The sequence below is a fragment of the Cydia splendana genome, chromosome 19 (genome assembly GCF_910591565.1).
Source record: "Cydia splendana chromosome 19, ilCydSple1.2, whole genome shotgun sequence".
In the NCBI taxonomy this organism is placed as follows: Eukaryota; Metazoa; Arthropoda; class Insecta; order Lepidoptera; family Tortricidae; genus Cydia; species Cydia splendana.
The window spans coordinates 16,230,044-16,256,851 of NC_085978.1; the positions used below are offsets into that span (position 1 = coordinate 16,230,044).

Below are 26,808 nucleotides of genomic sequence, written 5' to 3' on the forward strand. Positions count from 1 at the left end.
GAACAGTCCGGACCCGTACCACGTGAATTCACGCGATGCTTTCAACAAAAATGGAAACTGAAGTGTCGGATGCTTCGTTTCGGACTCCCGGGCATGGACCTTTCTAATATAAGTCATCTCTTAGACCTGGCCACAGAATAAATAATAGTACTAGGTACAGAAGACTCACTCTCTAACAAAACGCGTCTGTTACGATCAGGACAGATATGGCCTCTAGGTGGCGACAGCGCCACGCGCGGCGTATGGCAAACCTCAAAATTGGGGCCGAACGGATGTACTTTTAGCTACCTGTAGCAAAGCGACGAAATCGCGGAGTGAGCCACGCCTGACCTGGCTCAGACGGAGTATCTCTCTTTAAAGATGAATATGACTGAAAAATGTCTGTCCACCGATCTAGTGCAATTCAATCGAAATTTAAGTAATGTATCGAAATATTCACGTGACAATTCGAAGTATGTGTCACCCCGATAGACTTCTTCTTTTCGTTTGGCGTTTGTTTTTGTGCTAAGTGTAGTGTGTAGTCAAGCTACTGGCTATAAAGTGTGAACTGCCCCTCCGCGGTGCGTATTGTTTCGGTTGATGTTTCTGTTACTTGATTTTCGTCGATTACCAATCGCGTAAAATGGGCTGCGTATCAAAACGTTATATTTTGTAAAATTACTATTTCTTATGCAATCAATTAATCGAGTTTTTGTTTAAGTAATGCACGTTTGGCTCTAAATTGTCGTATAAATGTAAGTTAAATAGGAAGATTTTGATCCATTGTTTTTTCCTATTCAAGGATGACTCACGTTAGACCGGGCCGTGTCCGGGCCGCAGCTTCCGGCGCTTGCTTTTCTATGACATGACAGGCGATCACGTGATGCTTTCCATAGAAAACGATGCGCCGGAAGCTCCGGCTCGGACACGGCCCGGTCTAACGTGAGTTATCCTTAGATGCTTAGAAGACTTTATCTAAAGGTACGTTTTAAAATTCATACTATCATTACCTATTCCTACTAATTTTAAAATGCTAAAGTTACTATGTCTGTCTGTCTGTTACCTCTTCACGCTTAAACCGCTGAACCGATTTAGATGAAATTTGGTACAGAGATAGATTGAGGCCTTGTACAGTCGCCATCAGATATATCGGAGCACCCGAGGTGCTCAAAAATATCTGAACACACACTCTAAGGCCTTGACAATAGAGTGCGTGTTCAGATATCTGTGAGCATCTTGCCCGCTCCGATATATCTGACGGTGTCTGTACATTGTAGATCTGTGATCACATAGCCGCTCTCACATGACAACAATGACGCTAAGCACTTGGCACCCGCGAGTGTTACGACACTTACAACACAACAGCACGCACTGTGCGTACACACATGCGCGTGGACACGGGAAATTGCTCGTTTATCTTATTTATGGTGTAAAGTTTTGGTAGATCTGGCAATATTTTTTTCAGGCTCCTACATAAGTAACATAATACCTACTACGGTAGTCAAATATTCAATACATTAAGGGGCCCACTGATTACCCGTTCGCCGGACGATATCAGCCTGTCAGTTGTTCGGAGCTGTAAAATTTTGCGTTTAATAATAATAATAAATCAGTGGGCCCCTTTAGATTTAAGAATGACAAAATGGCTCGTAGGATCACACAAACTCAACGCCAAAATGCCGCTCAAATACAATCGAGTTCATTTTAAAATGACATGCTTAAAGTTATCTACATGAAACTTGGCATGAACATTAATGTAACATATAGTAAGTATGGTGCAGGGGGCCAATTTTCGACTACGGGAAAATTTCAACTAATCGAAATAACATCAATAATTTACATTATTTAACTAGAGTGCCATATATGTCCAGATAGCGAAAAAGATGTGTTGTGTGTGACTTTAGTTAATAATGTAAACATGGAAGATATTTCGATTTAGGTGTGAAATTAATGGATCGTATCCGGAACACCACGCTGCGCTCCAGAACAAAAATAGTCGACGTAGCTCGGAAAGCGGCCAAGCTAAAGTGGGACTGGGCTGGTCATGTCTGCCGAATGCCGAGTGAGCTGTCGGTCAAGATCGCCACAGAGTGGCAGCCCAGCTCAAAACGAGGAATTGGCAGACCACGTCGGCGATGGCGAGACGAGTTAGACTCCTTTTTAAGGGAATGGCCAGAGACTGCACAGGATCGGGAAGACTGGAAAAAGTAGGGGGAGGCCTTTGCCGAGCAGTGGGACATTATAGGCTCCCAATAATAATAATAATAATTTCGATTAGTTGAAATTTTCCCGCAGTCGAAATTGACCTTATCTATTTTATGTCAGATACAAATATTTTTATGCTAAAGAAAGAAAATATGCGAGTAGAAATTTTGTGTGTAAAATAAATTAGTTTTGTCATTTAAGTAAGAAATAGCCTCATCTATTTGACAAAAATGCATATTATTATGTCATTAAATAAACACTCCAGCATAATATTTATTATACATTTTATTACGCCATAAATTTCACACGACATGCTCTAAAACCGGTTTAATTAGACCTAAATATAACAATCCTTCATTTTATCATGTTAATAACGTGAGAACGAATCTACAATATACTTAATCTATGTCTTGGGTAACAAAACATCGAAATGACAAGCGATTTACAGCACTAGTGCAACAATAGACTTATTACTAGGGATGTCACGAATGTTCGCCAGTTATTCGGCCTATTCGGCCACTTTGCTGAATATTCGGCGGAATATCGAAAAAACACATACACCCTATTTATGAAATTCTCCTCACCTCCAAAGCTCAAACCATTAGGTAGGTACATTTATTATTTCTATTTCTAGTTCTGTTATACTCGTAAATATTAATATATTTTAAATAGTAAATGGTTTGGAAAATTATTGCTTACAAATGATTTTATTGTTATCATAGGCCAGTTTGCTTGACTGTAACTATAACTAAGTATACATATGTTACTGTAAAAGCCCGAAGTACGGCAAAACTTAGGATTTACCGGTAAAACCTAGGTTTTACCGATGCCGATCGGTAAAAGCCCGAAATGTTAAATCTTACTAGTTTACTTTGAGCTTTTACCTACACCGATATGGTAAATCCTAGGTCTTACCACGGCGACCGGTAAAGTTTGAATCATGCACTGATTCTCAACCCCTCCCGCTCAAATCCCCGTACACCGCACCGCATGCGCCGTTAAGTGGGTTAGGTTAGGTTTGAACTGCGATCCTCACAGAACCGAACAAAAGCGGGTTAGGTTAGGTTAGAACTGCGAGCCTTACAGAAACGAAATGCTATTAGAAAAGTGGGTGGTTTTACCTCCTTTTCTACATAGTGCACCATCTACCATAATCTTTCATCGGGCCCCATAGAAGTCGGTTTTTTTTCTTAAAAATTATCATCTAATAATCTCAAGAATCAGTGCATGATTCAAACTTTACCGGTCGCCGTGGTAAGACCTAGGATTTACCATATCGGTCTTGGTAAAAGCCCGAAGTAAACTAGTAAGATTTAACATTTCGGGCTTTTACCGATCGGCATCGGTAAAAACTATGATTTACCGGTAAAACCTAGGTTGTGCCGTACTTCGGGCTTTTACAGTAACACATACACCACTAATGAGCAACAAAACATAAATGTTAGCAAAAATTATCCTTTGAAGCCGACCACTTTTTCACAATAAATGTGACTCAAATTGTACCTATGGTCGAATATTGGGTGATTCGGCCAAAATCGTGGCCGAATATTCGGTATTCGGCTAAAGCCACTATTCGTGGCATCTCTATAGTTATTACGAGTTGGTGTTAGTTAATGTAATAGTCTGGAGGAAATAAGGCCCATTTTCGCGTGCATGGGTTAGTGATGTACTTGTATTGGGTAATTAATGTAATGATGATCCGATGCTATTTAGTTTGACATTATATAGTGGCTTTATTTTACATGTACAATTTTAGATTTTAACATTTCTAAAAAACAACGTTGTTTCTTTTTTTGTTACCATCATTTTCTATGAATTCTCAACAAGATTTATAACAATTTATGTTGTATTTGTATTATTATTCTTTCTTAATTGTAAAAAAACGTTGAAACATTTGCACCACCTATATTTTTTGTAAATTTTTGGTAACATTAAAAAAAGAAAAGCCGACTTCAAAAAAAAAAATTACATTACCGGTCGTTAATAAACATACAGACAACTATTCATACGGAACTAGATAAGGAAGTTTCAAAACGTACGCTAATGCAACGAAAGGTTATCTGGTAGAAATCTCCTGATAGGATAAGTCCTATTGTCTGAAGTTTATTGCTGTATTGTTTTATATAATCTGCGTATTGTTAGCTATGTTTTTGTTGTTAAGGCGATATAGTAAAGCTTCTTACGCTAAATTACGAGTATGTATAGGTACCTACCTAATAGAGATCTCAGAGATCAAAGTAACAATCCAATGGAGTATACCATACTATTTACTATACTAGTAGATTTGTGGTTATTTGTACTGTTTATATAATATAAGATCCGGATTATATTTGGAGAATGTTATTAAAAATTACTTAATTCTATTTCTGTATCTTCTGTCTGTCTGTATTTTCTTCTATTCTACTTCTGTTTTTTGGAGGAACATTCACCTTTACTTTTTTGCATTATATTTTTCATATCATGTAGATCTGCAATCATTTAATTTAAGGCACCTAACTTAGCTATATTACATTATTCTTTGGCTAAATAGTGAGTTGGGGTAAGATTGAAATGGTTTTTCATGAGGGGTTAGATGAAAGTTTTATTGATTTGACACATTATGTACCTACGACGAACAAACTGTTACACTGTCGTGTATGTAACTCAATGTCATTAAATCATAACTCATATCATAAGCCACAATAGACGGTAGCGATTCAAATAATTGTAACACTGCATAGGATCAAAAGCCACTTAGAATATATAAAATTTAAAGTAAAATGACCATTACCTATTAAGATATAGAGCACATTTACAAGTAATATCAAAGTATGAATAGAAAGGAAAGGTTTTAATGGTAGTTCGAGGTCGTACGATCTTCCCTGTACACGATATTTATGTACCTATTACTTGCCGGTGCAAATTTGCATTTATTTAGACTTTTATTCTGTATCTCTACTATTCAATTTTAATCTAAAATTATTTTTTGTGTTTCACTCGGTAGCAAAGATAACTCTCGTACCTATCTTAAAAGTATCGCAACGCTCAAGATTGCACTTTTAGAACTATTCGCTTTATTCGTAATTTTAAAGTCTTTCGCCTGCTCGAGTATCAATAGCACGAGTACCAAACAACATAACAATATAATACTATATTATACTATATTATATATACATATAGTAATTAAACAACAACTTTGCCGGCTTTGCCCCTTGTACTCGTATATATGTAAAACAAATAATGTTTCAAAGTAGAGTCAAATATTTTCTATGTTTAAAATTAATCCTGTCGTTAACCAATTTATAATATTAAATAAATAGTCGCTGTCACTGGTCACCGATGTCTGCATTTAGGTTTTGTGTAAACTATTTTTATAATATGTATATTTTTAATGTGAATGTTTTTTTTAAATAAAATGCAGACATACCTATTTTTAAAGAAATGCATAATTGTTACCTATCAACTACTTATGTATTTATGCCTATTGAAAAGTGTAAAGCAATTTTAAACAAACATTACATATATAACCTCCATAGGTATGTATTTATGACGTTAAATTTTGGGACCCTGGCGAACTATTTTTAAGTCACAAAACAAATTTAAGTTTCACATAATCTTAAAAACCTCAACATATCGCCAAACTAACAAAACACCATTTAACACTAAATCACTTTTCATAAAAAACTCACCGTTCAAATCTCGTACTCACTAACGTAAAATCACGACCGAAATAGTGCACGTGCGTACAGCGCACTCCGTACTCTGCGACTGCGCGGGGTCACGCGAACTTTGTGCATCAAATCGAAGGCTTTTTCTAAAGGTCACACGTTTGGTGCAGACTTAGGGATTGTGAATGGGTTCTTAACCCTCTGAATTTTTTTTAGAACATTTTATTTTGAATAGTATCGTATGCGGAATAAAATTTGGATAAAACTTCGAATATATGTTACTTAATATAATGTTTGCCATTAAAAAATGGTAACAATATAGGAACTAGTACACACAAATGTTTTTTTTTTTACAAAAGCATATCGAAGTTTTTTAGGATTCCACAAGAAATATTCTGCCGTATTTGAACTTCAAGATATTCACAAGAGACGACACGTACTAGATCCATTCTAGATACGTTATAGTTTAGATATCAACTAGTTCTCTTTTGCAGCGCAATTCGGGCAACCAATGTCACTTTTACGTTAGATAGAGTAAGATATCTATTAGATGTGAATTGGATCTCTAAGTCATATCCTGTGGAAATCGTTCAAGTGTATCTCCAGAATCGCGCAAATGTCAAATTTGACAGGTTAGATCTTAAACATATCGTTATCGTATCTTGGTGATGTCTAAAAGATATCTAATAGATGTCTATTTCAAAATCCGAATCGGGCCCATTGTCTGTGTAGCAGTAGATAAACAAATGAAAAGAAGATGTAACCACAAAAACTAAAGACGAAACAATTATTTATGATGATCCACCATGAAAGGCCATTGAGGCACAAGAAATAGATTTGGTTGGACCTTCGCCTTCACGGATCCAGGTTTAAGGTTTTTAGCCGATGGAAAAAGACACTTAAAATGCGTTAGATTAGACCAGGGCCCCAACCCCGGCCCGCGGGCCAAATCCGGCCCGCGAAGCGTTTCAATCCGGCCCGCCGACAGCGTTCCAATCCGGCCCGCGAGGCCAGGCTCCAGGGATTCAGCCCTAACAGCAGCAACCAGATATGAGGCGCAATATGGCCCTCAGGTAAAAAAGTTTGGAGACCCCTGGATTAGACCATCATGGCATGACCTTAAATGCAACATCTTTAAGATTTCTTAAGCGTTTTGAATGTTAAGTATTTAGGAACCTTCATATTTTTACAGGGAATGGAATGATATATGGACAAATCGACACGAATGTAAAAATTTAGTGCATAATTGTTTTCCATCGTATTTTCTCGGAAAGGTTCGTATTTGTCGTGCTAGTTCAGTCAACCTCTGTTTGTGCCGAGACTGACTGCAAGACACGTTCGTACGTTTCCGTGAAAATACGAAGGAAAATAATTATGCACTAGGTACACCTGTATTTACTTTTTCGGATCTAAGTACATCTCGAAAGAGTTTGTACGCACTTACAGAAGGTTAATAGAGCAGAAGAAGCGAAGCTCTCCCTTTCTGACTGTCTCTGAGTGAAGTATAAAGGGGCCCACTGATTAACAGTCCGCCGGACGGTATCGGCCTGTCAGTTAGAACAAAATTTTGACAGTTCCGAACAACTGACAGGCCGATACCGTCCGGCGGACTGTTAATCAGTGGGCCCCTTTAGATACGTACCCAATTACTTAATTGTAGGTATTTGAATACGTATTCAATGAGTTCTTGCCCTATGATATGACGAACGGTCTTCCCAACCAAAAATGTTACCTATATGCCGGTCTTATCCACATTGACCTTAATATAAGTTATAGTCACAACCAGCCTATCTATGATGGATGACTTTATCCACATGATAAAATAAACGTCACTTTTTAACACAGGGCGATGGAACGTGAAGTACACTATCTTTATCACGCTGTCACGTAACCAACAGCGACCATCATATTCGTACAGCCGGCTTATTATGGATGGTTTTATCCACGCGATAAAATATCTGTCACTTTATAACACCGTTTTATCACGCTGTCACGTACGACTCAATTATCCTTCTATGAACATGTGTAACAACTTTTGCTTTTCTATATTCCCCGTTGAGTTCTCGGTATCATTAAGGTCCCAGTGACCCGCATCCTTGGCTGATAAGGTACGGTCGGCAGATAAGCGGCAACTTTCCACCGTTGCACAACATGTCGAGTATGTGCCACGCGTGTGGATAATGGCAGCAGAACAAGCTCACATGACTGTATATTTCTTATTTTAGGGAGACATTTGGGGGGTTGAGAGAGTAAGCTCAAGTTATTCTACTATTATTATTAAATGTAAGAAAAGCAGACATCTCAACTGTCGAGGAGCGTGTGGGTGCAGAAGTGTCACATGTGCGTTAATTGTCCACCCAAACTTATCAAGTGCCTAGTGATACCCATTAAAATTATTCTTACCTAAATCACACAAATTCAGTAAAATTCTTTAGGTCTGTCAGGAGATCTAATTGGATGCTATGTCTAGATTATGTATGTATGTTTATTGTCGATATTGTATGATTAAAAAGAATACATAATGTAAATATTAAAACTATGTCTCAGATGGGTGATTTTAGTCAACAAATTTAATCTCAGATGAATAATGTTCACTAACATCTTATGATGTAATTGTTTGTCAAATCTAACAAACCATTGATAATCGTTTGTCCCTTTCCGTCATTTTGACATTTTTGTTTGTTAGAAAGAGATAAAATTTGACTGAGGTTTGTAAGGGATGCTGTTTTATGACAAAATGTCGTTTCTTTTTCGTCTCTTTTCAACTCGCGTTGATGTCTTTTACTCTCTTGTGATCGTCTCCATAACTTAATTTAACATTTCATTTTTGAAATCACGGTATTGAATTTTCATTAGAATTTTACAAATTCATCTATTTTGACATAATAAATATATACAGTAAGTATGTAGAAATAACAATATTGGGAAAATTAATCAAAACGTGTATTGATTTTGCCGACCGTACCAAAAACCTAATCCAGACCGCACCATACCTGTTAATGTCGCATTCGCGAATCTTTCTCTAAATCGATCCGAGTCCACCTTCATGTATACACCTTAAGGTTCAAATTTGCTAATTACAACTGTAAAAGTAACTTGGTAATATGACTTGATGAATTACATTCACAAGCGTTTAACCAAGAACTGAGGACTGGTATAATCTGATCTTTGTTGACCGAGCGAGCGCGAAGCGAAGCGTCTTCGTTTCAGCTTGAGTAAAATGCTTTCTCATTTTTGAACCGGTCGTCGAGAAATTTTGGAGCTTTTGCTATGAATGTAAAGGATATCCTGCAGCGATATCATGGTCGCGTTTTTATCACCTGTCATGTCATGCGTCGCTTTGGCACTTACATACTTGTTAGAACGTGACAGGCATTGTGACAAATGATAAAGAGCCGGCCATCTTAGCCCTTCTGGCCCCAATTTCACCACGGTGACAGGTGCGACAATTGTAAAATCACTGTTGCTGACGTCACAGGCATCCATGGGCTACGGTTACCGCTTACCATCGGGCGGGCCGTATTCCTGTTTGCCACCATCATTGTATTATTAAAAAAAAACTTTATTATATCGGAAAAAAACAGATATTTCTTATGCGAAGTTTCTGACAATTGTCAAGATTTAGAAGAATTGTAGGTAATTCTTGACAGGTAATGAGTTATATGTCGGAATTTCGTGACAATTGTAGTGTTTCTTGTGACAATTGTCATAAACTTAGCAAGAGAAATATCTGTTTTTTTTCCGATATAATAAAGTTTTTTTTTAATAAAACAATGATGGTGGCAAACAGGAATACGGCCCGCCCGATGGTAAGCGGTAACCGTAGTTCATGGATGCCTGTGACGTCAGCAACAGTGATGTTTTACAATTGTCGCACCTGTCACCGTGGTGAAATTGGAGCCTGATGTCAACCGCAGAGCTGCGTTACTGTTGCGACAATGCTGCGGCGTTAATGCTGCTGCTGTGTACTGTGTGTATGTCAATTTCCTTGATAAAATGAGTGACGGATTGGACGTCATAATCGCGGCAGTAATGCAGCAGCGAACGTCACTAGTTATATTACGAAAATTGACAGTAGTATTTTTTTATTTCAAACAAGTTTAACAGCATAACAGTAAAAATACCACTGCTATTTACACAGAATTTAAAAGAAAAAGAAAACGATATACAATTAATCTCAAATTACAATATTGACATATAAAATGTCGCAAGTGTCGCTACAGTAATGCGGCTGCAGTTGACCTCCGAACGTCACCTCGAGGGTCAAGTTATACAGGGTGGTTATAGGTATGATAAAATGTTATGTGAACGGATAGACAGTTCCTAGAAGAGTGTGCCAACTGGTATTTGTCGCTAGTAGCCTGCGGCGGTATTTATAGTTCAGATTACACTTATTGGGTAATTATTATTAAAAAATATACCTTTATATAACTATCTAGTGGACTCATTATGAAGGTTAAAAGATAAAACAATATGCCAATTCAAACTATCATTTTGATGTCTAAATTAAATGCCCGTAAGTACGAGCAAAATGCACGCGCGAAAGATAAATGTAGATATCATTTTGATGACAAAATACTTATACACGGTGGCTCAAAAATAACCGCATTCCCGTTGCCAGGGAGGTTTTGGGATTATACTGGGCAACTTTTACTATGGGACCAACCCCAAAATCGCGAAAAAAAATTTACCCTCCCATAGAAAATGGACCAGCCAAAATGTATGAAACAGCCAAATATTTTTTTCGCGATTTCGGGGTTGGTCCCATAGTAAAAGTTGCTCATATCCCAAAACCTCCCTGGTAACGGGAATGCAGTTATTTTTTAGCCAGCCGGTATAAAATTATATTTCTTAAAATTACCCATAGCTTATTTTCGTGGCCGCTCGCTGCCTAGTATAGTATGTATGGTCACTCTTTTCTGGATCATTCTCTGAGAATATGTCTGCGGTTGCGCCTAATTGCCAGGACTTTTTTCATACATTTTGTATGGGTCGCGGCAATTCGACCGCAGACATATTTGAGGATGATCCTTCTATTTACTATTATCCGCTTTTGATTATGAATGGCATTTATTTTAAGAAGGTATCGACTAGTAATAGTTGTCAAAGTAAATAATTATGTATGAAGCAACATTAGGCTAGGTCCACCTAGCTCGGAGTGGGGGGCCTATATACGGAAGCCCTAGAAAGGGTCGCTAGTGAGCGTGCTAGTTCCCCTAATTGCGAGGACACGGGAAAACTACATAAGTGCTAAACTTACTAATTTGTGAAGAGTTCTGCTCATTCGTGTGAGACATACAGGATGGCTAAAAAAATCTGCATTTCCCGTTGGCAGGGAGGTTTTTGGATTAGACTGAGCAACTTTTACAATGGCAGTAACCCCGAAATCGCGCATAAAAAATTTATCCTCCCATAGAAAATGGATCAGCTAAAATGTATGAAACAGCCAAAATTTTTTTTCGCGATTTCGGGGTTGGGCTTATAGTAAAAGTTGCTCAGTATAATCCCAAAACCTCCCTGGCAACGGGAAAGTAGGTAGTTATTTTTTGGCCAACCTGTATAGTAAAGTATTAAGTTATACCTTTGCCGTTATCGCTTACCATCAGGCGGTTCGTCTGCTCGTTTGCCTCCTGTATCATAAAAAAAACATAGGGGGGGGTCACTCGTTTAGGGGTCGGAAGGGGGTTAAGAAATTGTGACAAGGGATGGGAAGTGCCGCATACTTACCTACTTTGTGATTGTGACATCAGTTTAAAAAGTTAATTTTTTTGACCTTAATTAACTTAAAACAATATCGCTAATTGGCATTGTGTAATTATAATAATATTATTTGGCCGAGCCGAGTATCAATAGTAACTTTACTCCAACTCCAAAGAAACTGATCTCCAAAATATCGCAATATCGCAACTAAATCTGATCTCATCTGAGTTTTTAATAGAGAACAAAGTGTAGTCCAAAGAGTATAATAATAGGTATATGTAGAGTGTAGAGTATATGTAAGAGAGGCGTAGGGATGTGACGACCCCATCGCCCGCTGGTTTTACCAGTGCAATCAGTCAACGCAGGGCAGCTTGTGGCGAGCTGTTGGGGATTAGCGACCTCACGTACCCGAGTACTCCTGGGGAGTTCTGTTACCCGCAAGGAGGGTGGGTGGGACAGGATTCTCTGCCTCTGGCTTGCCTTAGCCGGCCGGCCAGAGTGGAGTCGTTAGAGCTATAAGCTCCAGGGGTGGAAGTGAAATATGAATAAGACGCGAGTTGGCACAGTGGCTGTTAACAGCCACTGGGTAGAAAGCGGCGCACACCTCTCGACACCCCTGAGCCGCTCACACCGGTGTTGCCCTTGAGCCATCCTAGATGTCGCTTTTTGTGGGGGCCCATCTTGTGAGGGCGAGTCACCGTCTGCCGGAAATAAAATTGCATACCGTTTTATTAGGCTGGCGTCCGGTTTTTTACCCCATAGCTCAGTACTTAGTCCATCGCTTTCACCCAATAACCTAGTTCATTTTAGATACAATCAACTCTCAATAGCCCTTACACCCTGGCGGGTGCTGCCTCTGCGTGCGTCCCATGACACGGGTAAGGGCAGCATCCGCTCGGTGTACCCCTTACATTTAATTAAAGTGTCAAAAGGGCCTCTACGTGTTGGCTTCGGCTCCGCGCACGCCTCCCAAAGGTCCGGAACACCATTGTTCCGTGATGGGAAAGACATATGTATAGTAAGTGTAGTCACAACTAGTTGCAATACAATAATCCTACGTCGTTTAGTCAAACGAAATTAAACTCTATGGTTATGCATTAAGGTGTGTAATAAACGCATCAATTTTATTATTTGTGTTCTAGTGTAGGCTGTGTAGGTACTGTCGATACAAATACAAAATTATATCAGTAGTTGCGTCAAATGAAATTAGACTCTATTTCAATGTAAAAAGGCTATACTAGGTAGATATATGAATAATTTGTGGGTCTGGTAGTAGAGAGGTTACATAACGCACGATGTTCTAGTTCTCACGATACATCACTAGATCTAGTGATGGGATAAATTGTAAATGTATTACGGGTAAGGTGAAAATTATATTTATGAGAAATAAATAATCTAGCCTTGCTTGGTCTGGCGTACCTATACGCTATACATGGTTATTTTTTGTTATTGGATACATATCTGTATTGTATAAGTATAAAACACACAATTGAAATAATTTAATTCACGAATAACTTACACATTCACAGCATTGAGTTAGCTCTATGGTATGTATTACAAAATGAATCATAAAATTATAAATATTCTTACAAAAATTATATTAGACACATTTTTAACACAAACCAATTTTATTAAAAACTTGTACAGAAGAAATCTAACACATTTAAAAGTAAAAACAAAAAATGTAAAAAGTTTAACTGTTTCCGCCCGGGATCGAACCGGGGGCCTTGTGCGTGTGAAGCACACGTGATAACCGCTACACTACGGAAACTTGAGAGCTAAGTCCGAAATTACAGTACACTTGCCTATGAGCTTATTTGTACATCATTTATCGATAAGGGGATTAGGGTTCCGTACCCAAAAGGTAAAAACGGGACCCTATTACTAAGACTCCGCTGTCCGCCTGGCTGTCCGTCTGTCTGTCACCAGGCTGTATCTCATGAACCGTGATAGGTAGGCAGTTTTAAATTTTCACAGATGATGTATTTCTGTTGTCGCCATAACAACAATTACTAAAAACAGAAGAGAATAAATATTTAAGTGGGGCTCCCATACAACAAACGTGATTTTTTTTGCCGTTTTTTTTGTAAGGGTACGGAAACCTTCGTGCGCGAGTCCGACTCGCACTTGGCCGGTTTCTTAAAATCATTATCTGCAAGTGAAGTGAAGTGAAGTGAAGTAGTAGGCCGAAGTTGGCCTACCAAAAATGGTAAAGTTAACACTTGGTAAGAATAATAATTTTAAGATGTGTTGTTTCAAATAAATTATTTTCTATTCTATTCTATTCTAATAATATTATGTAGGATCTAGACATGTGCGCCGCGCCGCCGCGCCGCCGCCGCCGACGATTTTTCCACGCCGCCGCCGCCGATAAATATGACCGGCGTATAATCGGCGTGGGAAATTTTGATACCTATCGTGTCGCATTCCATGTTGCGTAGTGAGTAAATAGTGTCAGAGATATAATTTATAGATCCTTATGCTTTTTCGCTTATTATTTGCCAGTGAACCAAATTAGCATCATTTTTGTCGTTGCGGTGTTAGCTGTGATAACGATTTAGCGTTAATTTAAACAAGATCTAGTTTCTGGATCTCAGGTTATTATTTGATATTTTATCGCATAGCTTTTTTGTAGAACGCATTTTGTTTTACATCAATAGTATCTTGATTGTCAATTTAATCAGTGAACTAAAGTCAAGAAAATAGCAGGTTCATATCCTAGGACATATACATGCTATTTTCTTCTTAGAATCTCCAGCAAGCTGTCACCACGATTATAATTGCGTATTTTATGATTTCTCGTATGATGCTGGTGACACGCATAAGGGTCATTATTTACAGATATGATTTGATTTATTTTAATACTTTATTTGATTTATTTATCACATAAATTACAATTTCATTTAAAATTACACACGACCAATTCTTAGTAATTTTATGGTGATCATCAGCTTCTTTTACTTAACAATATATTATATTTCAATCAAAATTATAAAAGTCAGGATAAAGCTTCGTAATAAGCTATACCTAAACAATTATATGTACCTACTTATAGGAACTTAAATCACCAAGTATCATCACTAAGCTAGCAGTAAAGAAAACAAAGTAGACCTTAATATTCCATAAAACGGGACACTTCAAAGACATTCTGTTGAGCGAATCAACCTGCCAGAGACGTTTACTTTCGAAAACGATGACATCTTTATTCTAACATACATTTCTGTTAAACTTCAGTTCAGACATGTAGTAGATGTAGATGTAGTTCATCATTATTTCGTAACAAATCCTAGGTCATCCAATCAAATCCATGGCATCGGGGTCTCCTGTCGAAGTTACCATCTTATGGATTGCCGGAGGGACTATGCAAATGGATCGCTAGCTTTTTGTCCGGCAGACGCATACGAGCCGTAGTAGACGGAAGCTGCTCCGATAGCATGGTCATTAACGCTGGCGTTCCGCAAGGTTCTGTGCTATCCCCTACGCTGTTTTTGCTGCACATCAATGACATGTTGTCTATCGATGACATTCATTGCTATGCAGACAGTACCGGGGATGCCTATTACACAGGCCGTGCCAATATCCCTCGTTCTGTGGTGCTGGAGAGTTGTGAAAAGCTTGTGTCAGACATTGAGAGCACTCTATCCAGAGTTTCGGTGTGGGGTCGGGACAATTTAGTGCGATTCAACCCCACCAAGACACAAGTTTGCACGTTCACCGTTAAGAAAACCCCATTTACTGTGGTCCCACAGTTCCAAGGCACAGCCCTTACCATGTCAGGGAGTATTGGGATCCTCGGTGTTGACATCTCCAGTGACGTCCAATTCCGCAGCCACCTGGAAGGTAAGGCTGCGCTGGCATCCAAAAAACTCGGTGTGCTCAATAAAGCGAGGCGATACTTTACTCCGGGGCAAAGACTGCTGTTTTATAAATCGCAAGTCAGTATGGTGCCATATGGAGTACTGCTGTCACCTTTGGGCAGGAGCACCTGGATGCCAGCTTGGACCCTTTGACTCAGTCCAAAGGCGCGCTGTGCGAATCGTCGATGGTCCCAAACTCACAAGCGGTATTGAACCTTTAAGTCTAAGGAGAGACTTTGCCTCCTTGTGTGTGTTCTACCGCTTGTACATTGGGGCTGTGCTCTGAGGAACTATTTGACATGATGCCAACGTCTGCTTTCTATCACCGCACCGCTCGCCGTCGGCAGGGTGTTCATCCTCACACCCTAGAACCTAAATGGTCGCGTACTGTGCGAATTAAGAGTAATTTCCTCCCGCGGACGCTCCGGCTGTGGAATGAGCTCCCTTCCGAGGTTTTCCCGAGGGTCTACAGTATGGGGTTCTTCAAAAAAGGAGTGTACAGGTTTTTAAAAGGTCGGCAACGAGGCGTCCATAGGCTACGGTGACTGCTTACCATCAGGCGGGCCGTATTCTTGTTTGCCACCTATGTGGTATTAAAAAAAAAATAGGTGAGGCGACAGCGGCTAGGAAAAGTCAATATAGATTTAAGACTTAACTTATAAAGATTTTTTTTGTGTTTTATTTGTATTCCGCTTACAAAGTAAGTAAAAATACTGCCTACAATGTAGCGTTTTAATGTATCCTTTTTACTTTCATATTTAAACATGCCGTTGGTAACCGTTAGGTTGGTATTGGTAATAAATGGTTGCCAAGTGACATGATGGGATATAATTTTTGGCAATAATTTAGAAAACACACATAATATGTTTTGGATAGCCTAGAAAATACTCAGAAAGCTTTAATGTAGAGTTTCTACAGCCACGTTCTCATGCAGTATCAAAAATAATGCCACGCCGATTTCACGCCGATCACGCCGCCGCCGCCGATCAAAAAATCATCGGACGCCGCCGCCGATGATTTTGCCATCGGCGCACATCTCTAGACTAGGATCATAGTGATCATAGGTAGAGGGTTGTGGGATTTATACACAATAAATATTATGAATTCAGTGTAAAAATGTCAAAAACTGTCAAAGTGGAAGATCTACCGGAAGACACTTATGCCCGGCTACTGCAATTATTCAAAGGTAAAAAAAACCCCCTACACAAACAGCGAGAATCGGCATTGTTGTAGATTGTAGATGTCGCTAATAATTATTTATTTCATTTTAGCAAAGATTTTAGATTTTTTTGTGTCGCTAATTACTTTTGAATTTTAGAAATCTATCTTATTGCTATTAATAGTTCAAAACGTAAAATTGGTCTTGCCGCACGAAATAAATTTAGATTTAAACATTTTGAAGCATTTAGGCTTCTCTAAAACTCCCTTTTAGAGTTGGTCAAACCAATTTGTCAGTCAGTAAGAACCAGGAAAACTATACTCATCCTTTTCTTTTGGGTGCTAGTACTAGTGTAAGACAAAGATAGTATGATTCTCTCTGTCTATGATTGAAATGAGACAGTCCTTTGACAAACTATACTTTGATTAGTTAGTGTCTAACTTTGATAACTTTCGCCTTGTGCTGTGAGTTAGAAGCATTGAGTAATTTATCACAAACATCTGAACACGCCTATTGCCAAGGCGCAGGTGCGTGTTTAGATATTTTAGAGCACCTCGGCCGCTCCGATATATCTGATGGCGATTGTACTAAATAAAGTGGTCCCTGGAGATTGCATAGTGTAAAGTAGCCTTTAATTTCCAGGCAAACCTAACGGGTTCCGTCGATTTGGAGAAGATGGCGTGGTGCTTCCGAAGAGTTATGAAGACCATGCTGATGCGGTCCGAGTCATGGAAGTCAGGCCTGATGATGTGTGGCTGGTCACATACCCTAGATCTGGTAAAGATTTAAGGTTTTATTCACGAACTTTTTTTTACCCATAAGTAGGTATATAGGTACCTACCTAAGTACATGCAATTTATTTTTACCCTCGCAAGCCCTAATTTTAGCAAGATGGATTCTGCCCTGTCGAGGAATAGACTTTTTACTTGTGAGAAGACAATTCATTAGCTTTGATACAAAAAAGACTCGCAAACCAAAATGTCAGCTTTTTTGCGAATTTAAAAAAACTTTGAAAACAAACCTTTGTGCCTTTTGGTTACCTTTTTGTAGACATTGACAAAATTGGCTTGCAATATTCCCATTCCCATAAAGTAATGCATGCCAATGATTCATTCCTATGTATAAATGCATAATCTATGCAATTCTAACATTCCAATTTCACTACAGCCATGGGAACGCTGCGTTCGGCGAATTAAGCGACATCGTACCGCGGGAAATAATTGATTAGATCCAGATTTATGTGGTTGATATTGCTTAACCTAACCTTAATTAAATAATTAGATTTTAAGCTTGCATCTTGGTTTTGATTAAAATAACTTAGCGCAGGGCAGGGACCGAAACCTAAATACTACCAAAACCTACATAATAACTGTTAAGGCGCCCACTGATTAACAGGCCGCCGGAGGGTAACGGCCTGTCAGTTAGAACAAAATATTGACAGTTCCGAACAACTGACTGCGGACTGTTAATCTGTGGGCCCCTTTACAGTGTGACTGTCCCCCGTCAGTAAAATTGCCGTCCATTTTTGTCAGGCGCTAGTAGAAATTCAGTTAAGTTTTTGGCCTGTACTTAGTTTAATCTTTGCTTTGTGATTATAAGGACTCAAACATTGGTTTAATCAATACCCACTTTCGTAATAAATATTATTATTAATACATACTTTCCTTGCAGGCACAACGATGACCTGCGAGATATTGTGGCTGATGATGAATAATCTGGATTACGAAAAGGCAGCAAAAACACATATGTTTCACCGACGTCATTTTCTGGAGTAAGTCCAATATAAGTCGTATCCAATGTCGCTTATGAACTGTATGGTCGCTTATTAAAGAATCCTGGCTAGACGTTAGGCTGCCTTTCTATTGAGGCAGAGGAATCAACCAATCCTCCTCCTCAAATTAATGATCCTCAGCGTAAAGCCGCCAGGCTCTAACCGATCAAACTACAGGAGGCTTTAACCCTGCCGCACTCTGTTTATATTGTTACAGATTTTTCACATTTCTCCACGAGCAAACTCAAGACTTGAACACATATCCATCTCTCCACGACTTTCCCATAGGTTACCGTCTCGCTGCTTCTGCCCCCTCCCCCCGACTAGTCGTCACACACCTCCCCTTATCTCTCCTTCCACCCAAGGTCGTGGATGTTGCGAGGGTGGTGTTCGTGGCCCGGGACCCGAGGGATGTGGCTGTGTCCTGGTATCATTTGCTGAAGATGTACAGGTGTTTTGATTTCGTGGGGGATTTTAAGGAGTTCTGGAAACTTTTTATGGAAGATTCGAGTAAGTTTGTGCTTGGGTTATTTTTATTTTAAGAATTTAGCACGATTTTTGAAATTCTTTTTATTTTTCTGCGACCGATAGATATACTCTGACAAGCCAGCTTTATCAGTAGAAGAACAAGAAGAAGGCGGCAAGATAATAATGTAAGCGCGAAGGATTAACCTCCGCTTATTAGGTATCCTAATCCTATCCTTTGAAGTCATTTTTGATAAGCGAAATGACAGGTCTGTTTATTTTCTATTTATTTATTTAGTTTATTTTATTTATTTAGAAATTTCTATTTTATTTCCAGTTTTGTTTACACCATTCTTCCCGAGATTAAAGGAGACTTGGGTGTTGCGCAACCATCCGAAAATGCTGTTTTTGTTTTACGAAGACATGATAAAGGTAATAAATAGTTAATAGAAATCGACGTCTATACGACGATGACTATATCACCCTATGGATTGAACCCTTTTGTCCACTTTTAATTTAGCCCAGAATCCCAAGTTATAAAATCACAAGTACTTGTAAATACTGGTGTTAATATTGTTTGACCACAATGACGAATGGACTAACTACCTGTAATCGAATAAACTATACCCGATAAGCTATAAGTTCTGAAACTGTAACGAGTATAAATCAGGCTCTTTAAGTACCTACCCTATTGAAAAACATCAAACTAAGAGAAACAGATTATTACCTCTCTTTTTTCAGGACAAACCCAGCACCTTAAACAAAATATCCTCCTTCTGCGGCAAGCAGTACTCTCAAGAGCTGCTCCTGACACTCGCTGATCATCTGTCCATAGACATGTTCAGGCAAAACCAGTCTGTGCAGTCTGTGCTGGAAACCATTCCAGGGATGAATAATGAAGGCGGAGAGGGGTTCATTAGAAAAGGTAGGATTGGGTGTTCATCAGGAAATACATTTACGTGGAGGGCGTAAATAAGGAGAATTGACAGCGATTTTGATAGCATGGCATAGACTGTGCAAGGGTTAGTTTGAAATTATGACGTTTAAATAACACTTGCACTGTCTGGGCTATCAAAATCGCTGTTAGGCCACACACTAAAGGCTCCGTCACACAGGCGCGTTTTGCGGGCGGCGCGTGAGCGGGGCGCGCCGCTTTTACATACAAAACGCTCACGCCCCGCCAGGAAAAAGCGCCTGTGTGACGGAACCTTAAGGCCACACAAGATAGCAGATCCGCCAATGCACACGGTCCCTAGACTTGTTTATAAATTACCTATATCCTTAAGCCTATATATACTTTCTGCCTATATCAAACGAAACTTAATCTTAAAGCCGTAACAGACTACCGCACCGCACCACGACCCTGGTGCGGTATGGTAGTCTGTTACGGCTATTATATTTGTTTTCAAAGTTTTTTATAACTTACCCAATTTTTTTAAAGGTAAATCAGGTGGTTGGCGAGATTACTTCGACGAAGAAATGCGGCTCCAGGCTGAGACATGGATCCAGCGCAATCTAGCTGGAACAGACATTACTTTTGTATTCTAATTTATTTTATTTTATAACCAATGTTGAATGGAACGCAAACATACAAGAAGTGTATTTTTCTTTTCAAAATGTTATAAAATAAAAATAGCATTAGCATTTTACGTAAGATTATTTATATAAGTATAACAATACAGAATGTTAACAAATTTATTATCAAGAATAAGTTTAGTATTGTACAGAAATTGGGGACTTTTATTTTAGCTATCCATTCCCTACCTTCAAGAGCCTAAAGATGACTAAAAAAAAAAGCACCTATTTTATTAATTCACTGAGAATAAACTTGAGAGAAGAGTAATTAAAGCAAAAAAGTTTTTATTACGGCACCATGAAATAAAAATATCGTAAGCTCAAAATTCGGGCCAAAACAGAGCCTGTGTTTTAGTCGGAAAAATACACCTTCTGTCAAACCGGCAAAACAAAACGCAGCTTGGCCGTCATCTTTCTTTCCTCTTGACATTTTGTTCAAGAAGAACGTATACCATTTCGGCTTAACACGTTTCGTGTCTTTACGACTTAAAAGTAAGTGTTTTTATCAAAATAATTGTGAATATAACAATTTTAGTGAGTGTTCTAATGGTGGAAATCGTTATTTGTTGAAATATATTGAAAATGCGTTTGATGAATTAGGATTGTTCATGTGTGCGGCAAGTGAATCATGTACTTGGTGAACCAAATCCACGTTTTATTTGTTTAATATCAGTTCATACACATTTATGTCATTTAAATATGTATATTTAAACGCAACTATCACGGAATTGCACACATAATATAGAGATATTAATATTTACATAACCTCCAAATTCTTCATATTTATTCAGTACCTACATGGTCCGTTGAAAAAAATGTGGAAGTTTTCCTACAATTTCATACAAGAAACCTAAGAAGGAATTACCTACCTCTTCGTTAGGCAGATATTCGTCTTTAAGTTTTTCCTTGCAGCATTTGTTCAGGTTTCTAATTTAGTTTAAGTACCTATAGCATATTGGTAGATAGTTTATGAGTGTAGTAATACTAGTAATCCGTAATATAGTTTCCTTTAAAATGGTAGCCCGTGTTTTACCCGTGAGAGAAACACCACATGGTATTGTTTGTTATTGGCAGGATTCTTGCATGTGCTTATTCTCTTTATTCAAATTATGATAGACACTTAGTTTTTGGCAACCTTTCATATGACATGACAAAGGAAGTAATTTTACATTGCCAAAAAATTTGTTTTCAAAGTATATTTACATAATGCACCATCCTAAACTCTTGATAGACCTTTTCCAACCAATTTCTCTTTTCAGAACTACATTTATGGCAAGAAATCGATGCTTAACCTTGTTAATCCCATGGTTAGGACCTGAAGTAGTATATATGTCGCAGTCAAAAGTGTGAACTGGTCAAAAGAACTTTTAACCGACAAAAACAGGCAAAACTGCTTTTGACTGAGCATGTTGGTCAAAAGTAGTTTTACCTAACAACATATATATAAATTGGAAAAAAGCTACAATGGTTTTGTTTTGTTCGATTTTAAAACAAAAGATATACAACAATATTTCCTTTGCTCTTCATTTCAAATTCAACTGGCATAAAATAACCTGTAAATATCCTTGTTGCACTTAGAGCTACAGTTTACAACCAATGCTTATTATCAATCTTAACTTCCAGAATGCGTTACGTGGCCGCGTATTTACTCGCCGAGCTGGGCGGCAAGGCCAACCCGGCCGCGTCGGACCTGGAGAAGATCCTGAGCTCCGTCGGCATTGAGGCTGATGCTGAGAAGCTGAAGAAGGTCATTGCTGAGCTCGCTGGCAAGAGCATTGAGGAGCTGATCGCTGCTGGTGAGTTTTTATTATTTACTACTGATGCATTACAAGATATACAGATATGTAGATCTTTATAACACTTTAAACTCTCGCGTTTTGTACACATATTTCGTCGGCCATTTAAACTCCATCCACCCAAAGGTAAAGTTTACATTTGAGATGGAGTGCGATAGATCCTTACCCTTTCTGGATGTAAAGTTAAGAGTGAAACCAGATGGAACCCTGGCACACTCCGTGTACAGGAAGCCCACACACACTGACAGGTACCTACAAGCATCTTCCCACCATCATCCGAGGCATCTACAATCCGTGGTCACATCTCTGGTTAACAGAGCACGAGACTTATGTGACGCGGAACACATTGATAATGAGTTAGCCCATGTTCAGGAAGTGCTACAGAAAAATGGGTACTTGCAGAAAATCCCACGCACGACTAGGAAAAAAGAAAGACATCCGGAGGTTAGTAGGCAACCAGCCTTTTTGCCGTATGTGAAAGGGATAACGGACAAAGTTGGATCAGTTCTGAAGAAATTCTCCATTAAGACTGTATACACGCCGTTATCTAAAGTAGCAAGTCTTTTACGCAGCCCAAAGGATGTCATTCCGTATCAGAATCCGGGTGTCTACAAGATAGAATGCAGTTGTGGAAGTGCGTACATTGGCCAAACTAAGCGCAGCGTTCAAGAGAGGGTGAAGGAACACATAGCAGCTGTTAAAAATCGCCATGTAAACAAATCCGCAATAGCTGAGCACTTGCTGACAACAGGAACGAATCACTGGATTGAGCTACATAAACCCAAAGTCCTCTCCAACGAGCGACACTATTATCCGCGGATCGTGAGAGAGGCGATTGAAATTAAAAAACACCCTAAAAATTTCAATCGTGAGGACGGGTACAAATTATCGTCTACTTGGGGACCAGTGATTCAAATGTTGAAACCAGCGGATATATCTTCGGACCAGTGTACGGATACTGTGAGTGTTGCGTGTCGTGCCGTGGACAATAAACATTAAACTTTAACGGGTAGCTGCAATTTCTTTGTCTACCCCGAACATTTTTATAAACTAATTTCGGGTAGTTTAGTGGTGTTTTATTAATATCTCCGTTGACATTTGTTGGGACGTCAGTCTTTCCGTGACCACAGCTGGTGCAACTCAGCTGAAACGTCGGAATTAAAGGTAAAAACAATGAAATTATATCGCGGTAGACCCGTTTGTGTAATTAAATATATGTAGATCTTTATTGTTAAAATAAGTACATTTTGCAGTAACCCCAATTTGATTCGATTGGGGTTATAACTGGCAGTGACTATAAGTACTATAACCAACCTTAAATACTTAGATTGTACCAAGATGGGACCTCACAACCTCGTCTGGTTTGTTGTTATAAGCATGGACCGAATACTGGTATATTTCTCATACAAATTAACCAGTATTCAATTTCGGTATCTTGGTTGTTTATGTATATTTTTGCATTTAATTTAGCTTTGATCAATCATTATAACATAAAATAAAAAAGCCCTTTATTCATTATAAAATGTTTACATAAAAATTTCAAAATAAAACTAAAACTTATAAATTGTGTTTTAATAATGAATCCATAGTGGGTATAGGCCTCAATCATTATCCTTACCTAATTACTATTCTATAATATCAAAGAAATAATGTGAAAGCTATGAGATAATTTGATTTTGTTATACCAGTAACGGTCCCTGGTTATAAGCTAAGTGGTTATAAACAGTTTCTGCTGTATTTAAATGGATTATAATGTGTATAATGAACTTAAAATCCATTCTGACGTTCCGGATCCTTCACACTGTAAAGTTTACAGCATTTGTAGATAAAAAAATCAATTTATTCAAGTAGGATCTGTTGGATCGCTTTCAATGGGTGATCTTCAAAAAAGCAAAAGTAAGCCAGATTGGTGGATTGTTTGACCATTGACAACAGCTGTCTCAACATGATGATTGAATCCTATACCATCTTTCGACTGAAGAATCTTGATGTTCACACCGTTACTGAAGTTCCATCCTTTATCGCATCCCCCACCCCCCCTACTTGTTGAACGCTAACCCTTGTGGGCGGCAGGCCGCGAGAAGCTGTCGTCGATGCCGTCGGGCGCCGCCGCGCCGGCCGCCGCCGCCGCCGCCGCGCCGGCCGCCGCCGCTGCCGAGAAGAAGGGTGAGTTTTATCATTTTGATTGTTGTTCAAGTTAATTTGGTCATGTTTTTCTGGTAGTTTAAACTCTGGACTCTGGTTTATGAACTACACTAGGCCTGCTCTCGATGCACTAAAATTCAAAAATGTATGAGTCCATGTTTGGATTGAACTGTACCAAAAATGTAAGTGTACATACATTCATTTGTCTGGTCTGTTATTATATTATAATTATCTAGCTATTAAAATAAACTAATTAAATAGTTCCATGCAAATCTTGGTTAATGAGATGGGACTTATTTTTATTGAGGGCTATCTGAATCATACAACAACATTAATGTGTTGCTTAAACACTAAAACAAAATATATTTATCCTAAAATGTAAACCTACCAAATTAAATCTGACTTCACTAATCTAGAATATGACTAGTTAAATTCATTCCAGATTCAAGATTATTTATAAAATTACAAAAAAATGCCTACAAATATGACAATATAAATTAACTAAATGATGATTTCAACCTAACACCATCTTTCGACTGAAGAACATTGCTGTTACTCTCAAAACTGATGTCACTACTCTACTACAATCTGTCTACAAGTCTTGTATGTCTCTCTAACCTATGCGTTTCACCTTGCAGAAGAGAAGGAGACCAAGAAGGAGGAGTCCGAGTCTGAAGATGAGGACATGGGCTTCGGTCTCTTTGACTAAATGCATTTTGCAGGTGAGTTGAAGTTTTTTTCCGTTTAATTTTATTTTGACATATAGGCTAGAAAACTTAGTCGCTTAACATCTAAAATTTGGATCTGAAATATCCAATGACCCTAAGAATTGGCACCAGCATTGGTTTCTGACCTTGCCACCACAGGGTAAAATGGACCGTGTTGTGGTTAGGGGCATGGCATACTGCGTCCGATTCGTACGTCGCTCCGATGTGCGAGCGGGACGTCGCTATAATACACGCATAGCGTAGTCTCCCTCAAACTTCGGAAGGCCCCGTGCATGAACCATAGGGGGGCAGCATAGGAGCAGTCAGATTTTTGGCGCGAGGCGTAAACGTGTCGTTTATGCTTCCGATGTAGCCCACAAGATGGCAGAACCTACTATGCACAAGGAAACGTACCGACGAGAACGGTAGATGGTAGCACTTCGGCAATGTACATGTGCACATATGTTTCCGATTCAGACCACAAGATGGTAGACCCTCCAACGCGCACGGTCCCTATCGGGCGCAGTGTGCCATGCCCTTTAGTTGTTTCTTCATGATGTTTGCATACAGATGTTTTAATGTTTTAATGTTTATTTGGGCACAAACGGTACAATAATACTTACAGATATTAATATTATTCAATACATGAACCAGTGAAGTTGCCACTAACTACTAACACGTATACAAAACACCGAAAAGCGACTAGCAAGCAAGTTCTGAGAAATTAATTGTTATCATCAAGCTCAACCCTGTTTTGGAACCGAGAACCCACACACTTAACCGTGTTATAATATGTAAATATTCTTTGAAATAATTATAAAAAAATAGACATCTCAAGGTCTTCAATTTCCGTTGTCAAACAGACATGTGTACTTAAAAACTCTTCATCTTTTAAAAATATTCTTTATTGCTCTATATTTATGGACCAAAATTGTCAGACGACAATTATCCAGACTTGTATATTATAGAAAATGTAAAAAACGTTTTATTGATAAGAGTTTAAGGTTGTTTTTTGTTTGTTTGCAGATGCGGCACGCGCGGTCGTTATTCCAAGTATGGTGTAAGCGTAACTTGACTGCGAGTATGTTTCTATGAAATATATCTTGCAAAACACCTCTTTGTTTTATTTTGAACTTTTCCATAGTGTTACCTGTATGCCAATGGAGTTGGCCAGTCGCAATATTATATGTATAGATGGCGCCTGCATAAGCGCTGGTGGCCTAGCGGTAAGAGCGTGCGACTTGCAATCCGGAGGTCGCGGGTTCAAGACCCCGGCTCGTACCAATGAGTTTTTCGGACCTTATGTACGAAATATCATTTGATATTTACCAGTCGCTTTTCGGTGAAGGAAAACATCGTGAGGAAACCGGACTAATCCCAATAAGGCCTAGTTTCCCCTCTGGGTTGGAAGGTCAGATGGCAGTCGCTTTCGTAAAAACTAGTGCCTACGTCAAATCATGGGATTAGTTGTCAAGCGGACCCCAGGCTCCCATGAGCCGTGGCAAAATGCCGGGATAACGCGAGGAAGAAGAAGAGATGGCGCCTGCATAGGTTTTCCTGTTAATCCCTAAAATTGACAAATACTTTTTAGGGTTCCGTACCCAAAAGGTAAAACGGGACCCTATTACTAAGACTTCGCTGTCCGTCCGTCCGTCCGTCTGTTATACAGCTATCTAGATATACAGACTGTATAACAGACGGACGGACGGATAGTTGAAATTTTCACAGATGTATTTCTGTTGCCGCTATAACAACAAATACTAAAAACAGAATAAAATAAAGATTTAAATGGGGCTCCCATA

General features: G+C 38.8%; 3 protein-coding genes and 1 non-coding gene across 4 annotated transcripts in view; 2 read left to right on the forward strand and 2 right to left on the reverse strand.

Moving 5' to 3' along the window:
• Positions 1–5,936, reverse strand: part of LOC134800142 (glucose dehydrogenase [FAD, quinone]) — a 76,219-nt gene extending 70,283 nt beyond the window's left edge. Inside the window, exon 1 of the mRNA XM_063772615.1 lies at positions 5,853–5,936. The gene's annotated coding sequence lies outside the window, so the exon portion shown is untranslated. The remainder of the gene's footprint in view (positions 1–5,852) is intronic.
• Positions 5,937–13,229: 7,293 nt separating this feature from the next.
• Trnav-cac (transfer RNA valine (anticodon CAC)) lies at positions 13,230–13,302 on the reverse strand. Its single transcript has one exon. It is a non-coding gene; the product is annotated as a tRNA-Val (tRNA).
• A 3,835-nt stretch (positions 13,303–17,137) lies between these two features.
• LOC134800342 (sulfotransferase 1C3-like) lies at positions 17,138–20,331 on the forward strand. The gene is made up of 6 exons (XM_063772843.1): positions 17,138–17,324; positions 18,219–18,318; positions 18,536–18,828; positions 19,121–19,215; positions 19,525–19,708; positions 20,225–20,331. Exons 1-6 carry the CDS (start codon positions 17,276–17,278, stop codon positions 20,329–20,331), a joined length of 828 nt encoding a protein of 275 aa, XP_063628913.1. The 5' UTR covers positions 17,138–17,275.
• A 391-nt stretch (positions 20,332–20,722) lies between these two features.
• Positions 20,723–26,119, forward strand: LOC134800140 (large ribosomal subunit protein P2). Its single transcript, XM_063772606.1, has 5 exons — positions 20,723–20,850; positions 21,982–22,154; positions 24,228–24,320; positions 24,938–25,021; positions 26,033–26,119. The coding sequence occupies exons 2-4, from the start codon at positions 21,983–21,985 to the stop codon at positions 25,006–25,008; spliced, it is 336 nt and encodes a 111-aa protein (XP_063628676.1). The 5' UTR covers positions 20,723–20,850; position 21,982; the 3' UTR covers positions 25,009–25,021; positions 26,033–26,119.
• Positions 26,120–26,808: the final 689 nt, after the last annotated feature.